We start from the raw sequence: 15096 nt of genomic DNA, 5'->3' as shown, positions 1-15096 counted from the left end.
AGAATATGTGGTTTGTATAAATGGTTACTTCAAAGCCTGTAAATCAACCTAACATTTGAAAATGCAATTCACTTATTACATTGTGTATGTGCAGAAGAGGTAGTGATACCTACTGTCTCTTACTATTAATCCGTGATGCAGTGGAATAAAGTAGCTTTTTAAATCAAACAGTTATGCATCTATCAATGCTATTGATAGATGTATAACTGTCTGATTTTTTTTAAATAATAACCCAATGAACAGCGTGCATATTAAGACAGTGAATTCCATAGATTATATTTTTATTATGTAAAGACACATTTTATTTTGTTCGTCTTAATCTTATTGTTTATTATTTTCGTAGGATGAATAAAATAACTGTATTATGAGAATGAATGTTTGTATTTACTATTTCAATAACACTTTCGATTTTTTAAAAAAACCTCTTTCACTTTGCTATTATCTAAACTTTTTATTAAGAACAACATAAGAACTTAAGAAGAGCCCTACCGGATCATTTTATAGGCCTGTCTTCTCCAGCATTCTTTTTCTGCACAGGCCAACCAAATGCCTATTGGGAACTCTACAGACTGGAAATGTGGGCAGTATTCCTCATAGTGCCTCTGAATCTGTAGTATATAGCCAGCATGACAAGTAGCCAGTGATAACTTTATCCTCCATGAATTTGCCTGACTCTAGGCAACCTAGGGGACGCGGGTGGTGCTGTGGGTTAAACCACAGAGCCTAGGACTTGCCGATCAGAACATTGGCGGTTTGAATCCCCGCAACGGGGTGAGCTCCTGTTGCTCAGTCCCTGCTCCTGACAACCTAGCAGTTTGAAAGCACGTTAAAGTGCAAGTAGATAAATAGGTACCGCTCCGGCGGGAAGGTAAACGGCATTTCCTTGGGCTGCTCTGGTTTGCCAGAAGCGGCTTAGTCATGCTGGCCCCATGACCCGGAAGCTGTACGCCAGCCCCCTTGGCCAATAAAGCGAGATGAGCGCCGCAGCCCCAGAGTCGGCCACGACTGGACCAGTCAGGGGTCCCTTTACCTTTACCTTTAGGCAACCTAGTCCTAATATATTAAATATATATTAATATATTAAAGCTTTTGTTCTTAAAGAATATGAAAAAAATCAGGATTGGATTCTTACTTTGATTGGTTTGGATCTTTTGGCATTGGGAACCCATACCCACAGACTGCTTATTGTATCTCCTTGAATGAAACACATTATATTCTAAGAAGCAATACTCATCTGAATACATACTGAAGATTGTGTGAGTAGAAGGAAGAACTGTGTTTTCCTACTGTCCCAGGGATTTGCTCTCGTCTTCCTTATCTAACGTGTCTGATGAAAAACAACTTAACATGATGAAACATCTGAAATTGCAGATTCATTTAAACCAGAAGAAATCAGGAACCAATTAGTTGGTTACATTTTGTGCGTGGGAACCAATTCTTGATTATAAAAGACACTAGTAGAACATATAACAGCCTTTGCCTGAAAAATACACTTGGATGGCAAGTGCTTCCTTCTCCTGTTTGCATATGTAATACACTGGAACCCATTACCTTGGTTATCCTAAATTTATATGTATCCACACTAATCCTGCATTATTTCTCTTTTCCTATATTACTGTAATGCTATATCAATTTCACTTTACTGAGACATCTGTTATCCTTTGGTGTTTGGAATGTCCCTTAGGCTACTTGCATAAATGAGGCTGAACTATTGTTTGCCAGTCCCCCGCCCCTTTTGCTTGTTGTTTTGCTTAAAATGGAAAACCACATTAATGTAATCAAACTTTTGTTCTCTATATATTTTCACAGACTTCAACAAGAGCTGGACGCACTGAAAACAAGCTGGGATTCTCAAGTAGCTCAGATATCCAGGGAGACAGTTTCAAAAGACCTTCAGATTCAAGCACTGCAACAAGAAGAGGTGAAGCTAAGAGCACAACTGTCTAGCATACTGCAAGATATTGAAAGGTGAGTGACTTTGTGAGCTGGTTAAACGAGTGTTTTCTCAGGATCTTTCTTCGTGATCGATCTTGGCCTACAACCAGCCACAATTTGGCCCACAGGCCAGAGATTCCCCATTCCTGCTTTAGAGAATTTGATCCTTATGGAGAGTGCAACACTCTCCAGAACAGGCTGAACACCAGTCATTGGGACAGATCAACTGCCTACTAACAGTACCTCTCTTGCTGAGCTTCAGTTTGTTAACCCATGTCCAGTCCATTACGTCAACTAGTCACTGATCTAATGCACCCACAACCTCACCTGGTTTTGATGAAAAAGGATACAAGAGTTGCATGTCATCTGTATGTTGATTATAATACACTTGAAATCCCTGAATGACCTCATTTAGCCATTTCATGTAGATGTTAAACAGAATGAGGGGAAGCATGAGACTTTGTGGGATCCTGAAATGTGACTTCCACAGGGCCCAGCAGAACTCCCCCAGCAATGTTTTCTGGAAATGACCATCTAGGCAGGAACAAATGCAATACTGCCCATGTTCAATACAGATGGAAGTTCCAGAATGATCATGGTTGAAGGTATTGATAACCCCTGAGAGCCCCTGTTAGATCCAGGTGAATTTACTGGGTAGTCATACTCCCCCGTCTCTCTCCTGATAGAGGTCATTCCACAAGCAACCAAGGTAATGTCAGCACCAAAACCAGGCCTAAATCTCAGTTGAAATGGATCTAGAAAATCAGTATCAACCAAAGGCAACCACAACTCATTTGAGTACTTGGTCCAGGAAAAAGATGTTTACCACTCACCTACAGTTGTTAATTCCTCCTAGTTCTGAGAAAGGTCTTGTCGGGAAGGGTTGCACTACCACTTGCTTTAAAGGGATACTGTTTCTTTTGGAGCAAAACCTGCTTTTACCACTAGATGGTCCAGCCTCAACTGAGAGAGACCTTGTGGTCTGAAGACAGATAAAGGACCTGGGGCAGGCATGTGCCAGTAGTGCTGTGGATGATTTGCACATCAATAAGATGGATGGTCTTGCTTCTGATTCTCTGCTGTCACTTTGCCATGGGAGGAGATCATATAGGTTCATCCTTGTGTTTGCCCTTCACTCACAGAAGGAAAACCCAGGGCAGACTAAACTCCATATGAGGCTGTGCGAATGGTACTGACCGTCTATCTTAAGGTCTGCTGACCTTTCAAGGCAGAAGGGAAAAAGAGAGGCAGGTGCACTGTCTGACATAATATTGGTGACTTCTGGCTCTCTGCCCACAGACAACTCAGGGGAGAGGGGGTAGGGGCTGACTCATGGCATGTCTTGCAGTGCTTTTAGCTCCCTGACATTTTTCTGCCTTAGAGAGCCAGTAGGCTTTAAGACAGAAGAAAGCAAGAGCTGAGCATGCAGGTTGACATGAAGGCAAGCATGCTCACTGATTTGCTATAGCTGTGGGCAAGCAGCAATTGGTCTGCTAACCACCCTGATATTAAAATGGGTGGTCACATGAGTATTAAGATCATCCAGTGATTAAGTGATCCAGAAAACCAATGTGAAATAGAGGTCAGGGTGTAAGTCTAGTACTGGGGGAAATTAGGTTCAAATTCATACTCAGCCATTTACTACTAGTAGTATTAGTACAGCATTGGTATTAGTACAATATTAGTATTATTTGTTCTTTTATTTATTAGATTTATTCATCGCTTTACACCAGAGTTTCAAAGAGACTTAAACAGTTCAGTAACAGTGACCTGGTTTGCAAATCATGCTAAGCCAGCTATGACTTAGTGTAAACATGTAAGCATGTTTGGCATAGCATGGTGTTTAAACCTGGGATCATGGTTAAACTCTCTCCAGACCAGCCACATCCCCTCCAGGAGATCACATCTTCTCACTAAGCAACAATTTGGCTTAGAGTGCTATACATACCAGGCCAGTAGAATAAATATAAAAAATATAAAACATTAGATACTCAGCTGGGCCACTACAAGTTAATGCACAATAAGCAAACCCACCACCCTCAACAATGTAAGTGTAAAAGGTAAAGGTAAAGGTACCCCTGCCCATATGGGCCAGTCTTGACAGACTCTGGGGTTGTGCGCCCATCTCACTTAAGAGGCCAGGGGCCAGCGCTGTCCGGAGACACTTCCGGGTCACGTGGCCAGCGTGACATCGCTGCTCTGGCGAGCCAGAGCCGCACACGGAAACGCCGTTTACCTTCCCGCTGGTAAGCAGTCCCTATTTATCTACTTGCACCCGGAGGTGCTTTCGAACTGCTAGGTTGGCAGGCGCTGGGACCGAGCAGCGGGAGCGCACCCCGCCGCAGGGATTTGAACCGCCGACCTTTCGATCGGCAAGTCCTAGGCGCTGAGGCTTTAACCCACAGCGCCACCTGCGTCCCTTCAAAATGTAAGTGTAGTCACCAGTAAAAATTAATTAACCCAAAAAATTCCATAACAGAAGAACTAGAAATGTTAACAACTGAAGACCTGAAAGAAAAATAAAGGTTTTTGGTGCCAAAAATATGTTTACGTAAATGCCAGGCAACCCTGTTTAGGGAGAGCATTCCATAGACAGTGGGGCTACCACAGAGAAGGTTCTGAGGCTCATAGATACCCACTGAACTTCTGTCTTGTGGTGATCTCACACTTTGCTGTATCTGGCTGCTGATGGACTGGGGTTCTTGCCTTATATGCTGCACACCTCAGTTGTAAAGGGTTAAAATTGTTGAATATTTTGTGACATTAAAATATAGATATTAAATTCAATTCCCCCCCCCCCATTATTATTATTTTTAAAAAATATTCTCTTCGTTTCTCCCTGTCTTAGGTATAAACAGCAGCTCTCATTAGCAACTGAGAGAGAAGAGATTCTGGAAAGGGCTAAAGTGCAAATAGTCCTGGACTGGCAGCGGCGTTACGAGAATGCTGAAAGGAATCAATATCAGAAATCAGAGGCTCTAATACAGAGCCTGTCAACAGCTAGGGACCAGGTCAGAACTGCGTCACATTTGCTTAGCAGCTTAGCACAGAGCATTAGCAGAGGCATATTTCATGAGGGAAGATTTTATACCTTTGGACTTGTCATTCTTTTGTGCTTCTAGCAAATACTTTAGGGGTTCCACCATACCCAAGGAGTTGGCATTCTCTTCCTGTAACATATTCAGTCTGTGCTGACCCAGATAATGCACGAAAGTGGTTCAGTTTCTAAAACTTAGATAAATAGCACCAAGCTGATCTCAGTATAGTACTAGCTGGCTCTTTGCATGAGGATTATTTCTGCTTGCAGGTGAGAGTGGAGGCAGGTGAGGAGGAAAGAGGAGCAACATAAGATACAACACAGGATGGAAAAACTAGGCTACAACTTTTTTGGATGCAGTTTGCAGGTGGCAAGGCAAGCCTGTGTGGGGCTGCCCTTGGGCCCAGTTCAGAGGCTCCAGCTGGTGCACAGTGCTGCAGCTGGACTGTTGATGTGGACACTTGCCAGCACATAACTCCAGTGCTCAAAAGCTTGCACTGGCTGCCCATACCTTGCTGGACCAGGTTCAGCGTTCTAACATTAATTTACAAGACCCTTAACAACTTGGATCCTGGATAGCTGAAGGGCTGCCTGATTTGTTATATCCCTGCCTGATCACTAAGGCCCACACCTGACTGTTAGGATTCTTTTCCTGTCCTTGCAGTCATGGGATTGTTTTTATCACATGACGGTATATGTTTTCATTCCACATAGTGGGAAGTGACGGAGACAGGATGTTTGTATTACTGTGTTCCATGATGTAGGACGTTTGTTCCTTTGTTCTTTCTCTTTGCTTCCTGACGCTGAAGAGAAAGAAGCTGAGTTGCAATGCTCTGAGTGTATATATGTAAATAAACGTAGTCTAGCCAAAATGCTGCGCTACTGAGTCTGTCACGCGAACAGCCAACACTCTGCTAGTCCTAAAGTGTGCTGATGCCTCTTGGTATCAGTCGCTGTGATGTTCGGGCTGGAGAAAGCTTTTGACTCTCCCAAATGACCGACCAGGAGGGAGAGAACATGCCAGCCGGGCATGTGTCTCTGCCAGGTTCCTACTCGCGTGTAGGATGCTCCTGACACTGACATCATATATGATTGGCAAGTGCTTGGCATGTGAATGTGGCTTGAGGGACAAATGGGGTGGGCCTAATTAGGCCTGTGGACGAGAGATTCCTCATCCCCTCTAAGGAATAGCCCATTGCCAAATTTTATCTTGGATAAATGGAAGTGAATTGTTTACTGATTTAACAATGGCATGTTCTTTCATTTTTGGAAAGCTCTTCCACAATACTTTCCATTCACGATGTAGATGGTCACTCTGGATTGAGTTTAATTCAAAGGACAAGGGAGATTAAACATAGTATGTTGTCTGATGGTGATAAAATAATATTGAAGGTACTAGAAGCTAGGGGAATGTTCTTTTCTAAGAACATCTTCTCAAGTTGCCATCATTTTGTTTTGCCATCATTTTGTTTTGCAGGTTACTGCTGAACTACAGGAGAAGGAACAGAAATTGCATGAGATGGAAATGGTCCTTTCTGCTGTAACACATGAGAGGGACCAAGCTGTTCAGGAACTTCGAAAGCATGGTCACACACCCAAAGGAGTGAAACAGGTTAAAATTACTTAATTGCTGTTCCTTAAACTGAACTAATCCTAAAACAACTCACTTTATGGTCAGGGCTAGTTCTTTGAGAGAAGCCATTTTTTTAAAAGGCTTTTTATGTAGGTTTTATTTAGGTTTTGTGATCAAGGGCACACAGTTTTTTCTGGACCCTTTGGATATGAGAACAACCTCAACAGTGACAAAATCCAGTGAAATCATTTCCATATGGGGTTGGCATGCAGGTTTCATGTCACACGCAGTGGTGGCTGGTGCCAGTTGGGACTCATAGAGCAGAAGGCAGGGAGAGCAACAATAGCCAGTGACAGGAGGAGCCAGCTATTTCTAGTTTTCTCTTCATCCTCCTCTCTGCTGAGTTCTACAAGGGCAAAACTTGGATTAAGGAGGAAGAAGCTAATAGACAGTGCTACCCCCTGGACAGTTGTAAGTAGGAAATCAAGCAGGTAGGGACTGGTGGATAGCGGATATATTGGTGGGTCAGTGCTTAATTTGTTCTAACGGAGCACTGGCTATATGTTATATATGCACATATTTGCATTTCACTGCATCTGCAGACATTGGAAAATCATGACGAGAGATGGCTTTCCAATGTACATGCACTATGTGTACATGCAATAAAGCACACACTCTCCACAGCTGATAACTTAAAAGAATGATTGTGCACTGTTTCCTGTGCAGGAGTACTTTCAATGTGGGAATTGTGCAGCACTGGATGCAGCCTTGAGATAATTTTTATAAGACAATGCAAAGTGGACTGGAAGTCCTGGTGCCCTTACGGTCTAAGCAAAGCATTAAAAGGGGGAGGTTTTGTAGCCTCTTGTTCTGAATAAGGATGAATTAAAAATGGATTTTTTCCTAGTAGATTTATTATTTTGCATGGTTAGAGAAGCAATTGCAGTTTAAAGTTAATTTAAGCAATTGTTCAGCAATTTCTGAAAATGTGATTGCAGAGCTAGATTATTGCTAATTTTTGGCATCTCCTGCTTTTAATCTTGCATGTATTTGGTGTTGTGGTTGCTTTTGAAAGGCTTTGCATTTCCTGACATAAGCTGAAGGAGAGTAGCTTTTTTATTATTTGCAGAGTCATTCTTGCTACCTTCTGCCCTTGAAGATTGTAGTGTGTGAGTAACTGGCTCTAGTGCCGTTTATGTACAACCAAAATAGAAAGTGGCCTGAAATCTCTCTGCAGAGCTTCCTCCTTAAATAATGTAGTGGATAGTGCTACAGTCAGTTATCAGGGGATGCTTTCTATTTTGGAGCGGTATGTAGAAAACATGTTGAGGAGTCTACACGAGCAGATCCAAAAGATTATGAACTTTCTTTTTCTTTTTCTTTTCTTTTTTATATTTATTAAGTTTCCATTTTATCACATTTAAACAAATCCATATTATACTCATTACATATTTGCTCAATCGAGCTTTGACTTCCATCCCTTTCATCTCATGGTTTCCATAATACATTATTACTTCATAGGATTTATACATTTTCCCATTTACGTTTCACTTCTTCACAAATTTTTAAATAAATATAAAAAGGTACAAATTCTTAACATTGCAAGTTTTCTTACAACAACCCTGCTAGTGTTGTTAATTGTTTACGATTGTCCTTCAGATATTGTACAAATTTACTCCAGTCTTTTTGGAAAGCTTGATCATGCTGGTTTCGGATTTTCTCGGTCAGCCTTGCCAATTCTGCATAGTCCATCATCTTCGTCTGCCAGTCTTCTAGCGACAGAATTTCCTGTTGCTTCCATTTTGGGGCTAAAAGAGTTCTTGCTGCTGTTGTCGCATACATAAACAGTTTTATATCTCCTTTGGGATCTCATTCCCTACTATACCTAACAGAAATGCCTCTGGTTTTTCCACAAATGTACTTTTAAACATTTAAAACTTATTATATATCATTTCCTAGTGAGCTTTTAACGTACTACAAGTCCACCACATGTGATAAAAATCTCCCTCCTTTTCTTTACCTTTCCAACATTCCTTATTTTTCAATCAAGCTTTATTGAAAGTTTTCAACATAAAATACAATAAAAGCCAAACTAATCTATAGACGCGGGTGGCGCTGTGGGTAAAACCTCAGTGCCTAGGACTTGCCGATTATATGGTCGGCGGTTCGAATCCCTGCAGCGGGGTGAGCTCCCATCGTTCGGTCCCAGCTCCTGCCCACCTAGCAGTTTGAAAGCACTCTTAAGTGCAAGTAGATAAATAGGGACCGCTTACTAGCGGGAAGGTAAACGGCGTTTCCGTGTGCTGCACTGGTGCTGGCTCGCCAGCTGCAGCTTCGTCACGCTGACCACGTGACCCGGAAGTGTTTTTGGACAGCGCCGGCTCACGGCCTCTAGAGCGAGATGAGCATGCAACCCTAGAGTCGGACACGACTGGCCCGTACGGGCAGGGGTACCTTTACCTTTACCTTTAATCTATAGAAAAGAGATAAAAAAGAGTAATGAAAGAGAGAACAGAAAAGAAGAAAGGAAAGCGAGAGAGAAAAATGGACACAACACCCTCTATCACAATTATATATTAACATATTCCACACACAGAAGGATGAACGCTCCCATCTCTCACCTGGCAGCTTCCCCCTCTTTCCCCAGCCTCCCACCCTGGGAGATCCTCTCTGCTCTGCCCTCACAAAAGACCCTTCATTTTCCATTCATCACCTTCCTGGGTGTATCTTCCTTAATCTAAAATAAACTTTATAAACTTTTTTGAGGAATTGCCTAGAAAAGAAAGTATACTTACACTGCTGTATGAAACAGTACACAATGGCCACATTCACAAGTTATACTAACTCAGTCTATATAAGTTTTTTTTTAAAAAATCACAATGTGGATGAGCAGTTGAGTGGGGGACGAAGCCACAGAACAGCTGGATTAGGGTCACATCTGAACCAGCATTGATGGTTTGTTTCTCTCCAAACAAACTCTGATTTGAAGAGGAAAAAGTATTCCCCCACCCCTTGACTTCCTGATCATAAACAAACCATAGGCTTTGTTTTGAACGTAATCCTAAAACAGTCACCCCATGGTTTGTTTTCCCACTCAGCTAAGGTAGGAGCAATGCAGGAATGCCTGGCTGCACATGCACATTATAGTAAACCCCCAACCCTCCAATCTGCTGTGCTTGGTGTTAACGACTGAATTAGCATTATTTTCTATCTGGCCAGTGTCTGGATAGGATAATACATATCTTTTAGAAGGGAGTTGGGCTAGAGGGATTATTTCATGGTCTAGAATGAGCAGATGAAATATAAAAGTATAATATGAAAACATTCTTGGGAAAATGACTTCTGGCCAAATAAGAAAGCAATGTGATGTTAACATTTATTTATTTTGGGGGGAAGATTGGGACTGCTTACTATGTTGGTAGGAAGACAAGTGTAAGCAGTCATGAATTGCCCTAGCAGTATGACTAAGTAGACTATGGTATGTTATACTAACTACAACAAAAGAACACCAGAAAATAATGCGAATACATTTGCTGGTTGAACTTAGAATGTAGCCTAAATTCCCCCGTGCATAGTGTCTCTGGCTACAAAATTTTCAAGCATGAGTTCCATGTTAAAAAAAAACCAAATATAGACATTCATAGGTAGTTTTATGCCTACAGTTTTCTAGTGCTGTACAAAGATTAAAAAACAAAAACGTTTCCTGTCCACAGACTTACAATGTAATAGACATAGAATCATAGAATTGTAGAGTTGGAAGGGACCTTGAGCATCATCTAGTCCAACCCCTGATACAAAAGGATAAAGGAAAGGAAAGGAAAGGAAAACAAGCAAGTGTTGTAGGTCAAAACTGGTAGAAGAACAAATGCATTTCCATGAGTAATACAGATTCCTCGTTGTCGTGTGCAGAGGTCTAATAAATGCCTAAAAGCTATATTATGTTTTTTTCTTGGTGGTTTGACAGCTTGCCAACCTATTTTTGTAGTATATTTAACTCCGACATGATTCTGTAATAAAGGGCTAGTCATTTGTATCTATATCAAATAACTCTTTAATTCACTTTGGTTCAGCAGGACACCTTGAGAACACCCATTTAAAGGCCCTTATACACTTAGTGAATACCAGACACATATTTACTGAATAAAAATTATGGTCACCTGAATTTATACAGTCATCAAAATATATGCACATTCACTTCCGGGTTAGCGCCATCGCCGAATGGCGGATTCCCTCCGAGCTCCGGAGGGAATCGGCTTAGCAGGGGTCGGGTCCTGCCGCGGCGGCGACGCGGGGACCCTAAAAAAACACAGGCGCGGAAGCCTGTGGACCTGGTGACTCGGCGGGCACCATTTGCGCCCCCCCCGACCTGTGAAGGAGCCTTTTTAAAGGCTCCGGAACGGGGGACGGGGAGCGGCGTGGTGCTGAGAGTCCTCTGCTTCCCCTGCTGAGTGAAGCCGCATGCCATGGACGGAGAGCGCTGACTTTTTCCTGGGAACATTCGGATTAAAAGCAACAACCCGTGAGTAATACGGAAATTGGACTTCTAAAAGAAAAAAAAAAAATTTGAATTTGGCACGATCGGGGAAGACGCAAAGAGGAAGTCCGTCTTCCCTGCCTTGTAAACAATCTGAAGCAAGGACTAAATAATTAAGGTCGAGAGAATATCTCCTTTTTATTGGACTAAACTATTAACTACACGGATTGACAGTATAAGTAATTGTGCTGGAGGATAAGAGCTAACTTTGAGAGCTAAAGTTTCCCCCCCGAGACCCGGGAGTGATCAGTGAGAGGAGCCTGCTGAGGAGACATAGAAGACTTTGACAGCTGTCAAATTAGCTGTCAAAGTGGGAAAAAACAGAGAACTTTGTTTCTGATGTTTTTGCTGGTTACATTCGCTACAATATAGTGATAAATTGTTGAAAATAAAGAAGAAATTGAAACAAGGTAACTGGACTGTTGGGCTGGAAGCGTAAGGAATACTTAATAACCAGAATCCCTCTAGAGGGGGTTCAGGGACACTACAAGAATGGAAATAGGCCGGAAAATACTAGCTGATCTGGATGAGGTTGCCTTTCTCGTGAGAAAATTGGTAGAGCAAAGTCATGTTTTGTCTACAGTCCAGACAGCTGAACAAGAAAAGAAACTTGAGAAATTTGAGGAAGTGGAGAAAGAGATATTGGCTGAACAGGAGCAGCAGGAAGCAGGGGCTGAAATGCTGCAGAAGGCAAAGGAGAGCCGGAGGCCTGTCAAGATGGAAAAACAAAAAAAGGACTGGATGATGAAAATTTGGTTTGAATTGAAGAAGGAGGAATGGAAAGATCCCCTTTTGTGGAGATCTGAAGGTTTTGGGACATTTGGACCTAAAAGGATTAAGAAACAAGTTTTGAGTCCCTCCTTTAAATATGGAGGCCCGGCTGGAAGGAACATGGACATTTTTGGGACAGAGCCCTTCCGAGATTTGGTGGTTAATACAAAGGACTATCAAAAAAACCGGCAGATAGGAACTGAGAGAGAATTAAGAGCCTCTGATGTGAGAAATCCAGGCTGATACCAGATGGACTAATGGACAATGGTTTAGGGATTGAAACCGGGAAAGAGAGGGTGGGGTTTGGGAATCCGAAGGGTGTACAAATATATTTTGATTCTTTCTAATGTTTCTTCTTTTTTGCTTTGTTATCAATACAAAGATGGGGAATCCGTGGAAGGGAAACTGGGTCGATCTTAGAAAAAGTCTTTAAGCATAATGACCAATGTATATAAGTTAAAATTCGATATATAAATTGTATTAAGTATAATTAATAAATTAGGGTTAAAAAATTAGGGATAAGAACTTGTTGAACTAATATTCGGACATGGAATACAAGAAAGGGAGGCGAGGGGAAGTCGCAGAAAAAAGTTATTGAAAATTAGGATTGTAAATGAGGAATGTTTTCTTTTCTTTTTTAATTTTTGTCTTTTCTCTTCTGTCTTTTCCTTTCTTTTTCTTTATATTTTCTCTGGAAAGTTGTTTTTGGCTTTCTGTATATTATGTGAAACTACAATAAATATCATTTAAAAAACAAAAACAAAATATATGCACATTCATCTATGAAATATGAGCAGTGATTTAGCATTATCGTGATATGCCCCTGTGTGAATTGTACTTACGTATGATTGGATCCTGACAACAAAAAGTACTCTTTCTCTTATCCATCTGATCCTAAGGGACAGGATGGAAGTTCTATACAAGTGTATGAGATTGGAACGGGCTGGATGTGACTGAACAAGCTGAAACTAAATCCAGAAAGGCAGATGTACAAGTGGCTGGGGCTCCCTTTTGATCCTAATTCAAGCTGTTGTTATTAGCCATTAAAGCCCTAAACCTTCTGAGACTAGACTATCTGACAAATTGCCTCCTGCCGCATGAGCCCATTTATGCACTAAAATCACCATCATTCTGAAGCTCTGCTCAGTGTTTCCCTGCCAGCTGAAGTATGGTGGCTGAGCACTGAAGGCAGGGCCTTTCCAGTCACAACACCCAAAACTGTGCCATGCCCTCCTGAAGGAGGCCTGCTTGGGCCCCTCATTTCTTGCCTTTCAGTAAGTAGCAAATACTTATTTCTTGCAGCAGCTGTTTGACTTCAAGTTGCTGTCAGCTTTCATGTTCATCTTGGAGGTTTGCTCATTTCCCAGTTCTTGCTCAGGCTAAGTACAGCAGTGGCAGTGAGCTAGAGCTAGTGACCAAAGCCTGTTTAAATCCTCAGTGCTGTGCTCTGTTGTTACCATGATTGCCATCTGTAATATCAATCCCTACACCGGTTTTAAATCTGTCTTGGCATATGAATGACTGAGAAGTGTCATACTATTTCCAAGTAGATAGGCTCTGATCTTTTAGTGATCGTATGGCTTTCACTGATAATGACCTTTTTCCGCACACAGTAGCTAAGTGGTACTGTATTGCGAAAGACTATTTTGAATGTTGAATGATGATAGAGGTGTATTTGCTGCACTCTAGTGGTTGGTACCTGTTCAAAATACAAATATCCATCCTGTAAATCTGGAAAGTGTTCGAAAAGGTAGTCAGTTTGAATGATTTCATAATACAGGAACTTCTTCCCTATTCAGATCCAGCTGTCTTCCACATAATTTTGTTCAGGCATCACCTTAAAACTTTGCAGGCACAGTAAGGGTGGCTCTGTTTGATATAATTATATCACTGATGGTTTTACACTTTAATAATTGTATTTCAGATTATATTTTCTATTTTGTTTTTAATGTTGCTCAACAAGAACAACATTGTGGTATTGTGGTGACATCTGGTATAAGGTTACCAGATTTTTTTCAATGAATCTGGGGACACTTTTCAACTTCAATGGATTTTGTATGGGGACTGATTTGTAAATCCGGGGACTGTCCCCGGGAAATGGGGACGTCTGGTAACCTTAATCTGGTAGTCATATTGCACATTCTCAGCATGTTAAATGGTGCTCAAAGGGCATTGGTAGGGTTGGGAACAAAACATACTTTGGGGCCTGCTCTCTGACATGTTTATCTAGCTATCATCAACATTCAAAACAGTGTTCTACGGCAGTGTTTCCCAACCTTGGGCCTCCAGATGTTTTTGGCCTACAACTCCCATCATCCCTAGCTAGCAAGACCAGTGGTCAGGGATGATGGGAATTGTAGTTCAAAAACAGCTGGAGGCCCAAGGTTGGGAAACACTGTTCTACGGCATCTCTTTGCTATTGTGTGTGAAAAAGGTCGTTGTTGGTGAAATATGTATGAGCTCCACAAGATGAGAACCTGTCTATACAACATAAATTGGTTGGAGTTGTGGTCAGCTCACTTTGCTATCAAATACTTTGCCCAAGAGATAGACCTCAAGAATGCTATCTTGCTCAGTACCAACACAAAAGTGTATTTGAACCACCAGGGCAGGTCACGGGTTTCTACATAGGGAGGCAGAGGACCTCTTCCATTGGGCAGGTCAATCTCAAAGCATTCATTCATAGCACAGCATATCAACGGGGATGACAGTCAGACAGAAGATTATCTAAGTACACGCCAGTACTTAGTGTGGTGTAGTGGTTAAGAGCGGTAGTCACGTAATCTGGTGAACCTGGTTCGATTCCCTGCTCCTCCACATGCAGCTGCTGGGTGACCTTGGGCCAGTCACACTTCTCTGAAGTCTCTCAGCCCCACTCACCTCACAGAGTGTTTGTTGTGGGGGAGGAAGGGAAAGGAGAATGTTAGCCGCTTTGAGACTCCTGAAGGGGAGTGAAAGGCGGGATATCAAATCCAAACTCTTCTTCTTCTTCTGCCAACTCCATTCCACCAGCACCTCTTGGGATCCAAACCAATATATTACCCTGAACCTGTGGGGTTGCTGTCATGTCACATATTCAAGTTGCCATTCATATCATCAATGCAGCTTCACAAGTTTTAGAGCAGTACAATCCATCATATATGCTTGGCAGCATTGGTCCTTTTTCTACTGTGCACATGGCAGACTATTATAATTATGTTTCTTTAAGATACTATGCTTTCTTGGTGCATTTCACTTGCTTGAGCC

General features: G+C 41.9%; 1 protein-coding gene across 5 annotated transcripts in view; it reads left to right on the top strand.

Moving 5' to 3' along the window:
- CCDC57 (coiled-coil domain containing 57) overlaps positions 1–15096 on the top strand; it is a 66339-nt gene that overhangs the window by 31028 nt on the left and 20215 nt on the right. For all 5 annotated transcript variants that reach the window (XM_079967375.1, XM_079967376.1, XM_079967378.1 and 2 more), the window contains 3 exons: positions 1810–1968; positions 4784–4946; positions 6450–6584. In XM_079967375.1, the coding sequence (XP_079823501.1) occupies positions 1810–1968; positions 4784–4946; positions 6450–6584 (457 nt within the window). The remainder of the gene's footprint in view (positions 1–1809; positions 1969–4783; positions 4947–6449; positions 6585–15096) is intronic.

This window comes from Podarcis cretensis (genome assembly GCF_951804945.1).
Source record: "Podarcis cretensis genome assembly, chromosome: 2".
Lineage (NCBI taxonomy): Eukaryota > Metazoa > Chordata > Lepidosauria > Squamata > Lacertidae > Podarcis > Podarcis cretensis.
The sequence above is the reverse complement of the archived record's forward strand: the minus strand, read 5'-3'. Positions and strand labels throughout refer to the sequence as shown.